Source organism: Hetaerina americana, unplaced genomic scaffold (assembly GCF_022747635.1).
Source record: "Hetaerina americana unplaced genomic scaffold, ioHetAmer1.1.p SCAF_33, whole genome shotgun sequence".
Classification (NCBI taxonomy): domain Eukaryota; kingdom Metazoa; phylum Arthropoda; class Insecta; order Odonata; family Calopterygidae; genus Hetaerina; species Hetaerina americana.
In genome coordinates this window covers 3,566,971-3,579,392 of record NW_027286908.1, presented here as the reverse complement: position 1 = coordinate 3,579,392, position 12,422 = coordinate 3,566,971, and the positions used below count along the sequence as shown (strand labels likewise).

Genomic DNA, 12,422 nt, shown 5'->3' with positions numbered 1-12,422 from the left:
AACAATGCCATAATGACTTCATATTCACTTGAATTTCTCTGGTAACTTAATGCAAACATTGCACAATAAATGCAGATGCAAAGAAAGTGACCCAACATTTCTTGCTGGTGTTGACCTGCTCTAAATCGAAACCCCAATCACTTTCATTCCAAAGATGAGGTGATGGTACAGGAAGTCTTTCACAACAACATAATGCTAAAAATTGAAATGGATCCCTTGATTTTGGCTTCAGAAATGATAGAATAGTATAATCCCATCTCAATTATTTAGGGGAGTGTTGCAAATCACTTTGAAGAGGAATAGCACTGGACAGAAGTGGCATAACAAAGGTAATAATATAGGATTGGGAAAGAAAGGATAACTGACAATATGCAGACCATGTGACATGCAAAAAATGAACATTAACATTGATTGAACTCCTTGGAATTTTAATACAATGAAAATAATAATAATTATTTCATATACCCTCCACAATATTCATATTTCTTCCTGTAAAGGCACAGAATAGATGTACAAAAACATTTTTTGGAGCCCATTATTTATTCAGCTACATTAAAAATTTCTAAGAGTTCGATTGTATCGGTGTATAATGCCCAAGTATAAAGAATAGCAATAGTTATGTTTTGTAGTCAATGTATGAGTGGGTTGCCAAATCCCATGGCAATAGCACTAGACTGACATGAAAGTCAAAAGGTCATTTAGCACCACAAATCAATTATTAGGATACATTAGGAGAGTGATTTAATGTTCACGGGCAGTATCTATAAAGTGACTTCTACTGGAAGGATTAGCTGCAGAGGAAGTGGAATATGGCAAGTGAGAGGAAGGGAAAGGCACATGGTAGGAGTTGAAGACTATGAAAAGGTACCAATATGGAAGCAGTAAGAGGAGTGTAAGAGTGTAGACAAAGACAGTAGACCTCATGGTTTAGGTAGAAAATTTCACTACGACAGTTTCCAGCTTCTAATGTGTCCAACCTAAAGCCTTCAAGTCTTCAATTATTATCATTATTGGTAATCTACCAGTTAGGGTAGGTTTTGGATGGACACAAAAACCAAATATTTCTCTTATCTCTCTCCTAACAAAACACAATCCAAAATCCTATGCTATAACAAAGTCCTACTTCATCTCCATATACTTCCTCCCGTCATTATATCCAACATCCCTATCCTATTCCTTCCTCACTTGCCTAGCATTCTCCAAGTCTTCAACATCTTATTGCCAATCATTGTTCTCTCTGCATCTATTTCTCCTGTCTTCTTATAATTTCTGCCAAAACCCCCTATCCTCCCCTCCCATCATTCCCAGCGCCTCCTCATTTGTTTTTCTTTCTGTCCACTTCACCTTCTCTATCCTTCCCAAACCCACGTTTCAAAAGCCTCCTATCTACCCCTATCATCCTGCATCAGATACCTAAATATCATCCCATGCAATGATAATTTGTAGTATTCTATTGTATAAACTAATATTCATGTTCATATTGATGTGCCAAGGAGAAGAATGGCATTAAGAAACATATTAACCCTGATAGTGACAAGTAAAATTCTTAAATCCCTAAAAATTCTATTGAAATTTTGATGGAATTAATGAAAATATCAAGCTAGGAAAATTTTAGAATATTGATTAAAACCAAGACTACTATTTATATGAATAAAAGCCTTCAATAATTGATTCCGTCAGCAGTATGTATCCATAATTAAAACCAAAACAATCCTAATGGTCAAACAGGAAGTTTTTCCAAACAAGATAATGAACATTTAGACTGAATAATTTAACTATAACAGTGTTACAATTTTGACAACATTCATTATTTTATTATTATGAATGATTTTGAGCAATTTGATAAAAAAATAAAATTTTTGAATCATATCTAATGGCAATTATTATCTCCAATTTCTAAGAAGCACTGTTCACTTTCAACTGAAACTGTGAGTTACAAAAAAATGAATTAGGATAACACTGAATGCTAGACATTATGGTTAATGACTTTATAATGCAATCAAAAGATCAAGCATTTGAATCTTACATTTATTTATTGGAATAACACTCCTTCATGAATCAATATTCACTGTCTTAAAATGATCTTATCATCATTTGAGCACTATATTTCTGATGCTGCTAGAAAGTACTTTAAAAGATTAAACTAACTTGCCAAGAACAGTGAGTGACTGGTTAACAGCTACTCTTCAAACTCTTCATCTTGTTTTGTTGAAGGATAAGCTCATTAAATGAAGGATTACTACTCTCATGAACTATTAGGAGAAAGCTTAAGTTTACACATTGTCTGCAGTCACCCCTATCTCTTCCCCATCAAGAAAACTATGTAGTAAGTAGATGCTAAAGACTCAACTTATGGAAATATGTTCAGATTAAGATGTGGGCATATTTTGCTATCAACGTGGTGCATTGCAAACATATTTATGTTGGAGTCAAACATGCTCTACGTGGTATTAGTGTGAATTCATCAGGGATAACCACAGGTGCAAAGTATTCAAAAACATTGCCCACCTGAGGAGGAGAAACAACGCTGACCTCAGGCAGTGTCCATGATGACTCATTGCTGTTTTCTTCAAAGAAGTATACTCTGCCTTCCATGTCATTTGAGGAGTACCACTGGAATAATAAGAGAAAGGAAAAAAGATTTAATAAGACTCTCATCAATTCAATTTTACCTCATTAATACGAAAATGAATTATACACTTCAATGCAACTTATGAGTTTGAAACCTTGTATGTGCCATTAACTAGTGATCTATCTATGTTTTAAAGATTAATGACAAGAAGAATTCATTGACAGTAATGGAGGTAAGAAAGACTTTGATATTTGCAAATCTGCATTCATTTTCTAAAATATGTTCACCCCTCCTTCAGGGGTGAACAGAAATGATCCTTGTATAAATGAGCATATGAATGATATTCATATGGATTTGAAGATTTGGGCATTTTGGGCGGTATGCTTTTGGGAGAGGAGTGTATTGGGTTGATGGTTTGAGAGTTTATATGTTCAGTAGTATTTTAGGGTTCCCCATTTTCTGAGAGAGGTATGTAGCTGGTCCGTGTATTTCTGTTGGGTGGGGTAATTATTTCAGAGACGGACTGAGAGGGAGAAGGGGATGGAGCGTTTTGTATGTGTTGGGCGGCAGCTATTGAAATGGAGGTATTATTGGTTGTTGGTTGATTTAATGTGGACTGAGGTGTTAAACGTATTGTTCTGGAGGTGAATGTCGATATCTAGGAAAGTGATATTTGGGTCAGAAATAGATGAAGTGAAATATACCGAGGAGGATGATTTGAGTAGTAGTAGTAGTATTTAGGGGAGGCGACCGACTGCTGAGGTCATTTGCACCATAGGGGATGGATAGGAAAGGATGAAGGGTGGAGAGAAACCCGGCATCGACATAAGCCTACTCTTTAAGAAAGGCGCCAAGGGGTCCACAGTTTAACGTCCCATCCGACGGATGGCGTACTCACTCAAAGTGCCCTCCACAAAGCACCTCAAGTAGGGATCGGGATACCTCTGAAAAATGTTCAACACCGCTGGGATTTGAACCTGGGCCCTCTGGGTGGGAAATCAGTATGATAGCCACTGCACCAATCCCAATCCCCATATGAGCTAGAGTTGTGTTAAGTAATGAGCAAGTTGAAATGAAACGTTGAGCAATTGTGACTCAAATGACATCATCCATACAGCCACAACATTTATAAAAAACAATCATCCATTTGAATGGCCATAAAAATATAAAATAATTTATCTTTGTGGCCACATGAACAAATGGATCTTTTCCCAGGTGAGCCCAAGAGATCACCACAAAAAACTAAACAATCTGGGCCATAAAAATGTAATATTACTCATAACGTTAATCAGATTAACTATGACATCATAGATCATCTCATAATTGTCACGTAATATCAAACATCTAAGCTATCACTGCACCAACATAACCAATACATATTGAGACACAATTAAGGAGGCATTAGAATGCGGATTTTATGTTTATAATAAATCTATTACACTAAGGCCATTGCAGGTCTTAACTGTGAACCAAAAGCCATTGATGCAACTCCTATGATATAAACTAAAAAATTTCACTTGGTGAAACCACAAGTTGAGAGAAACGATTGAAAAATACCCATAAATAGAATATACCTCTGCCAAAGGTAATGGATAAGACAATGCGCTATCCTTTTTATGATCAGAAGAGTCCTTAGTAAAAGAACCAAGTCATCCCGTTAGTATTTCTAATTGTTGAGACCACTTAATGTATTCTACGTGAGACCATCAACAAACCACAACGGGTAGTGGGACTTGGGTATTAATTACTCAGTGTGAAGACTCATTTATGATAATAAATTCCCTGCTTACATAGATGTGCAACTCACAAACCTTTTAAGGTCCATATCCTTTTTCTATCATAGAATAACTCGGTATTTTACTATAAAGTCAAGTGTGTGTTGTTCAGTATCGAGGGAACCAAATGGTTCACCTGGCTTAATTTAGTGCTTGCCTCGCAACACATGGAATTTTTTGCACAGCACAACCAACAGCCCAGTCATTGACAATTATCAATCAATTTAGTATTGTTTCTGCAATATAACATCTATAAAATTATGATATGATAGAATCTACAAAATTTTCATTCCTTACGAAACACTGATGACACTGACCTTCAGGGGACATTTCCTATTGCTACATTTATCTCATCATAAAATCAATGATTTTGTAATTATTTAAGGGCTAATTGGACTCCACAGACTAGATAAGCAATCTAATGCCAAAAATGTTCTCTATGAAGCCATTCAAATTATAGGAATTCAATCTAGCAAAATGCTGAATAAACTTTTCACAATATTCATCAACTACATATGGAACATGTCAGTAACACCAATTGCATCCCACCCACAAATATATCAGAAATAAAACTTCAAGGACAAAACAGGGAATGATATTTAATTAGTACTCTAGCAGAGGAGAATGAAAACAAATGACGGAGAGAGATGTCTTCACTTCCTTCACAAATTATGGATGCCAAAACTTAAATGAATGGTTATTGTGGGCCAAAATATGATTTCAATTTATCAGATATGCAAATCATGTTTTTGAATTATAAAAAATAAAAAAACAGGAATAAAAAAATTGCAATTGCATAAGTGTTGGAGGGGATATAGCATTGATAGCCATTTTGTGATCAGCACTATACATACTGGAATAAGGTCTGATTATTGCACAAACATGCAATCGAAGACTTAGACCAGGTCAGGATTATGTCAACACCACCATATACATATACGCATTTAAATATTCTACACAATATAGAATGTAATACAAAACATTAATGTCATGGGATCATTAAATTATCATAATAAAGAAAAACAAAACAATGGAGTGAAAACGATGGAAAGTCGGAGAGAATCCATCGCTTTAATTGGAAACTTTGCTCGCAGACTACAAACTAAAAGTCAGGTACATACTACCTTGATCAAAAATTTCCCGGAATTTATTCAGAAAATTAAAAATACAAGTTTATTCATCTAAATCTATATTGTCCCCTTCAAAGTAATCCCCATCGACTGCAACACACTTATGCCAGCGCTTGATCCAATCCTCGAAACATTTTTTATATTCGGTTTTCGGTATGTCCATCAGTGCTTCCTGCGATTTTTCCATTACTTCCTCTCGGCTGCTAAAACGCGTTCCCCGTAATGGTTTTTTAACTCGATTGAACAGAAAGAAGTCACAGGGAGCCAAATCAGGTGAATTCGGTGGCTGTTGGATGGTATTTGTTGCATTTTTCGTCAAAAAATTACGAATAATGATAGCACTGTGCGACGGTGCGTTATCATGGTGCAAAATCCACGAGTTTTCTGCCCACATTTCTGGTCTCTTTCGGCGAATTGCTTCACGCAAACGTCTCATAACGCCCAAATAATACTCTTTGTTTACTGTCTGGCCTTCTGGCAAAAATTCATGATGCACTACACCGTTGTAATCCATGAAAACCGTCAGCATTGCCTTCTTTTTTGACTGAAAACGACGTGGTTTTTTTGGTCTCGGCTCATTTGGTGAACGCCATTCACTTGCCTGATGTCTGGATTGCGTGTCGTACTCATAAACCCACGTCTCGTCTCCAGTAATGATCCTTTTGATGAATGTGGGATCGGATTCAGCCTCGCAAATCATGTCTTTTGCGACGTCAACACGGTCTCTTTTTTGCACCAACTTTGCTGCTACACGACGGAAACCCAAATCATTAACCACAATGTCTTGGGCGGATCCATAGGCAATGTTCAAGTCCTCCGCTATTTCTCTGATGGTTAATTTGCGGTTATTGACCAACATTTCTTTTACTTTATCAATTTTTTCACCGACTTTCGATGTCGATGGTCTGCCACTGCGTTCATCATCTTCGATTGACTCACGACCACTTCTGAACCGCTCGTGCCACTGGTAAACGACCGTTTTTTTTAGAGAATCGTTGCCGAAACACTTTTCCAACATTTCCAACGTCCGTGCGCCACTAAATCCGTTTTTTACGCAAAATTTAATACAAGTTCGTTGTTGCAAATTTAAATCCATTTCTGAAATTGTAAAAAATCGCCAACACACACAGAGATAGATGTACTCTTGGCTACGTAACTTTTGCAAATGTCAAGTTATGACACTAAGATTTAAAGGGAATATCAACAACAGATGTACCAATTTAACAAAAAAAACAGAACTCAAATCGGAACGATGGGAGCGCCACACGGTGGTTATTCCGGGAACTTTTTGATCAAGGTAGTATATGCATTCTTTCAATCCAGGTTGCAATTTGTAGCCTTTATAAAGGATAGGATACGAATTACCCCGAAGACACAGTTTTGAAACACGCAGAAATTAAAGTAAAACGCTAATATTCGAGAGCATAAACACTTAAAACTATGATTGGGAAAAAACTACACTTTCGGAGAAAAACACAACATAACAATGCAGGAACGTGCATGAAACATGCCGAGAAATTCAAGATGAAGGAAAAAGTTATATAAGTAATACAATACGCTCTTTACACTAAGAAATACGGGGTCCGGGGTCTCCGCGAAGTCTGGAATCAGGTCCGACGCCAACGATCGCGTTCATTTTCATGATTGCGAAGCAACGTGGTGAATCAAAGAATTGAGTACATTTTCAGACAGACTAGGCCTGTTAAGTTGTTTACGATTTTGGTGGCCAAAAGTTGTTTGTGTTACTATGGTCTCCTCTGTTTGTTGACAACAAATTAGATGCCATTGTTGAGAGAGGAATGCATTGAATCTGACGAAATTGTACAATTAAATCTAAATGATATTGAATGCTCTAGATAATAATAATTGCATTAAAATTTCCGAAACTATTTCTGTCAACAAAAGCGACAAATGAAGTATCAGGAGATTGAGGTGGTTACACAATTCAGGCGACCGAGGTACACATTAGGCATGTATTTATTTTTAGGCGGGGAATGGGAAGTCATTATTCATTTCTTGTTCACAACAGCGTGCGTCGCCGTTTACCTCCTCAGCTGATCGCTCCGGGGACCCGCAGCCGACGTACATCGAGGAATCCTCCGGATCGAACTTGGTGCATTCCAGGAACTCCTCTTCGTCCTCAACGGAGCACCAGCCGGACAGACCGCGCTTCCACGCCTCGATGTCGCTTGAGTAACTCCCCTTCCGCCTCCCCCGCACAAACACGCCCTTCCAATCGCACTCCTCCTCCCCGTCTTCCACCTCCTCCTCATCTTCCACCTCCCCATCTTCCACCTCCTCCTCCTCATCATCCTCCCCGCACCTGGGCGACTCCACCCCCGACTCGGAGGCGCCCTCCACGTCCGATGGATCCTCCACACTCCTCTCCGACAGTCTCCCGACTTTGCTCTCCTCGCCCGAGGTCGACGACGCCACGCTCGCCTTGTCCAGCCCGGCCTTTCCGGGAGGGAACCTGGGCGACGCGGCGGGGGCCACGGGGCACGCGAACTTCCTCCCCTTGCCGCCTTCCCGAGGGACCTCGCACCCGGCGGCGATGCATCCCTCGCCTCCCGCCACCGAAATCTTATCCCGCACACTTTTTTCCTCCGTAGACGACGCTTTATCTTTCCCGGCGTCTGACGAAACCACTGCCGCTTCTCCAGAAACTTCCATACCCGAGGGAGGTTTGAGGTCCGCGGGGGATCCCCGAGGGGTCTCGCATAGCTCGCGTAGGGTCGCGCTTTCCCTCCCAGAGGTTTCGTTTACCGATTTACTGGAAGGATGCTCGTCCCTATCCTCGCCTACCATCGCTTTGACGGCGTTATACCCACTACCCCCTTCGACCCCCGCCCGTGGCTCTTTGGGCTTGAGATTCTTCCTGGGGGGCTTTGCCCTAGGGGGGACGTTGGGGGGGCGCTGCTGAAGGGACACCTCGCCTACGGAGGATGACAGGGACACGTTGTCGCAACTCGAGGACTTGGCGCTGTGGTTTCCGCTGCTGCTGCTGTTGTTGTTGCCGTAGCCTCCGGTCGTGGGGATTTCCTGCGAAGAGGACGACGCCGAGGCGGAGGACAACTTGGATTCCGAGGACGTGGTTGACCTGAAGGAGTCGCTCTGCGAGACGCGGGACCTGTGACCTTCCGGCGTCCCCGGAAGTATGATCAGGCCGTCGCCGTCGTCGCACGGCACGTCGTCCTCTGTGAACTTGGACCTCTTCGGCCAGTCCTCCTCTTCCTCGGGAGGGAGGCGGACGACTTGGCTCTTGGGGCGGCTTGTCGGCTGGGTGGGGACCACATCCGGGCACCGCGGGGGTGGTTTACCGTTGACGGGGGACTTTGAACAGAGACTCGTGGGCGAGTCCCCATCCTCCTCCCCCTCCACCCTATGGGTCTTGCCCTGCACTTTTCCGGAGGAAAGGTTGGAAGACGTTTTCTTGGACACCCCGTTCGTATTGGGCAGGTCCTCCGCGGCAGTTACATTCTTGAGGTTGACTTCGTTCTCCTTCGTATCCAATTCCCTCCAGATCTTTCCTTTGCTAGACAAGCTCATGCCTTCGGAGATTGTCCGCCTGCAGTGCGACGAGGTAATGATGTTGACACACCTTTCCGTTTCTTCCTTGTTTCTCTCCACCACACCTACGGCCTTACTGTTGTCCTTCAGACCCAGGGCCGAGAGCCTCCATTCGATTCCCTCACCCCTCGCCCTCGAGCCTCCCCTGATCGACACGACATCGCCGCCGTCCAGGGCCGCCCCGTCCATTCCCCATATCCCTTTATAACCGCCTCCTCCTTTGACAGTTTCTGTGCAGCGGCCCTGTATGTCAAATTCCTTTCCATCTTCCGACGGCATCGGCTGACCGTCACCACAGCACCATTCTCCGTTGAGGCACGAGCAGGCATCCTCGTAGATACTTATCTCCCCGCCGCTGCCCCTTCGGCCTCGGTTCAGGGCCCTCTCGCAGGGCCCTCTTGGACCTCCCCTTAGCTCCACCTCCTCCTCCGGTCTCCTCCCGTCTTTCTCCTCCATGGTGACCCCGCCTTCTTCGTCCTCGACGGCGTCTCCGCTGGACCTCAGCTCCGAGAGCCAGTGGGTCAGGGGGGACTGGTGTCGTGGGTCGGACGAAGCGGGTGGCTTGGGGGTGGAGGTGGCAGTATTCTTGAGTGCCGGGGAGGGAGTTTGATGCTGTACGGGTTTGCTATAACTTCCGGTTGGGGAGGCCGGTTCCGTTAGTCTATGGGAGGGTTTGGGGGACTGTTGAGGGGACGATCGCCGCTGCGGAGGAGTCGGAGGCATGGCCGACTTACGCGAAGACGGAGGCGTCGACTGCGGACCACCTTTCACCGACGAACGTCGAATGTCGACGCAATCTTGTCCGTTGACGGGATGTTGGTCGTTGAAGGTAGACGGAATTTTGGAGGGAGCCTGTTCGCCGACGTAATTCTGACTCCTGAGATTAGGCTGACTTTTTACCGAAGGCGACGTGAACTGGACCGTAGATTTAGGAACGCTTTTAATCTGGTCCGAGGGGATCTGGGGGTTGGAGTACGCCACCTGTGGCGCGGGACACAGTTCCGCCCTGGCGGTCACCCTCTGATGCGCCGTAGACATCTTCGCCTCCTGAATGCCGCCCGCTTCCCTCTCCACATCCTCTGGGCTATCAGCCGGGACCGCCGCAACATCCTCGGCGTCAAACCTGCGGTCTACTGAGGGATCGCTGCCCCTCTGAGACAAACTCTGACTGTCGCAACGCACTGCCCCGTCCGCCGTCTCCTCTGCCGGGCCTTTTCCCGACCCGTCCCCCCCGACGAAAGAACAGTGCCACTCGCAGGATGGCATGGACGTCTTCTTCTTGGGCTGGACGGCCAGCGAGGTGGACGGTCCATCCTCTCCGTCCATAGATCTGGTGACTGGCCCCCCACCCTGGACGTTGGCCCGCCAGTGGTGGCTCTGGGACTTGGCCCTGGGGTACGTGGCCCTCGAGTCGAAGGCGTTGGTCATGAGTCCGGACGGGGTCTGCACGGCCACGGATCTGACCTCGACAGTGGCCCTCCGACGGATCACTGACGTCTCCGTCCCTTCCGATGGTCTCCGGAAGGACTTCTCCTGGCCCTTCCTGAACGATCCTCCCTGGTCGGGGTACGACTCGTGGGCCTCCCCCTGGGTCTTCGTGTCCGGAGGGTTGGCGACCTCTTCCTCGGAGGGTCCCGTCGGACATCGCGTATGCTCCCGTGTCGCCCGTGATTCCACCTCGCACCGTTCCACTTTGGCCATTGCCCTGGGGGCGGGCGTGGGCTTCTTAACTTCCGCGGTGATTGGGTTGTGATTTTGGGTCGAATGGGGGTTGTAGCCGTCGGTGATTCTGTTCCTGCCATGGTGCTGCGTCGCCGGTAGGGTGTAAGGGGTCGGTGGGGATCCCGTGGACGGCGGCGGTGACGCCGAGGATGTGGAGGAGTAGGAGAAGTAGGCGGAGGAGGAGGCGGTTGACGGGGGGCTGTCCCAGGCGGGAGGGTAGTCTATGCCCTTGGCGTCGCCGCAAACCTGGTGGGTCTCAAGTTGTTCCCCCGCGTTCCTCCCGCCGATCGTCTCCCCTGCGGTCGCCCGACTCGGTCTCGGGGGCGGGGCCGGTCTGGGCAGCGGCACCCTGGGCGGCGGCGGGGCGCTGGTTCCGACCACGTGCCCCACCCACGGCGGGCCGAACCCTAAAGCCCCCGACTGAGCCATTGTTCTCCTCCCCTCTAAATCCCTCACTCTCTTTTATCGAAAGGGGAGGGGCACAACCCCTTTCTTCCTCAGTATTGGTTAATCGAAGGGTTCAGGGCCCATTCGGGCGGAACACCATCTCCTCCTTATTTCGCGTGTTCTTTCCGGCCACTCCCTTTCTACCGCACGTCTTTAAAGACTCGGAAGGCGATTTGTTTTTTCACGCGAGAACCGGACACTCGCCTCGCTCCCAAAGAGTTAGCGAAGTGGAAGAGGTTGCGTCCTTCAGTGACTCATGCGAAAGGAGGAACACTTCGCTTTCCTTTCCCCGTCGAAAAACCCGCACACAATCATCTGAGGAATTTGTGTCACCAATGGAAATACATTGAAGATCTGGATAAGATATTTTAAAAAATTCCACTAACATAAGAATAGACGGTCAACTTAAAAAAAATAAGATAGCAATTAAACTGGGGATTCACTTCGAACAGATACGAAAGCATATCTATTTCTTGACAGCATTGCTAATTAAGGCGTAGTTCAATGATTATACAGGTTTTACCACTGACGCCATTCAACGTGCGACGCGCTCGAATAGACACTATAGAGACGAAAGTAAACAAATACCCCAAAACAAACAATTCTTCTGGACGTAATCCTTCACCACTTTCGCGTGATCACACACTTTTTTTATCCTTATTAAAAAAACCACTTCACGGAGACAATTTTTTTTTTTAAGTGTCCACATGAATTATATCCGGTAATGGACGCCGTACTGACGATTTTAAGCACTGATCAGACACTTTTTGTGACGAAGGAAGGGAATAAAACCAAGACTGATTCGTTAGGATACAAAAGCTAATAAAATAGGGCACTTCCTTCGTCAAGAAGAAAAAAATAGACGCGGAAGAATCCAATGGAATGAAATACTCGAAAAAAAAACAATATATATTTCTCCCGCGTGAAATTGATAATATTAATAATACTTCACACAAAAAACACACACTCTTCAAAACGGTCGGAAATGGAATGGATGACACAGCATTGAAAATCCAACGTTCCCGGAGCACGTGACGAGAACAGCTGATGGCAGGAATTGAACACTGCGGGGGAAGGGAGTTGAAGACCACGGAAGGCACGGAGAGAGAAGGGGGGGAATATATCACGGGGTGAGGGCCCCTCTCTCACGTATTCTCTATCTCCTTTTAAATCCTCTCTCTCGTAAGAAAAAACAGGAAGGGGGGA

General features: G+C 45.0%; 1 protein-coding gene across 5 annotated transcripts in view; it reads right to left on the bottom strand.

Moving 5' to 3' along the window:
- LOC139691375 (rho GTPase-activating protein 15-like) overlaps positions 1-12,422 on the bottom strand; it is a 1,001,962-nt gene that overhangs the window by 18,891 nt on the left and 970,649 nt on the right. For 4 of the 5 annotated variants that reach the window (XM_071589169.1, XM_071589171.1, XM_071589173.1 and 1 more), the window contains exon 4: positions 2,509-2,613. In XM_071589169.1, coding sequence (XP_071445270.1) covers positions 2,509-2,613 — 105 coding nt within the window. The remainder of the gene's footprint in view (positions 1-2,508; positions 2,614-12,422) is intronic. The other variant, XM_071589170.1, reaches the window with a different exon arrangement.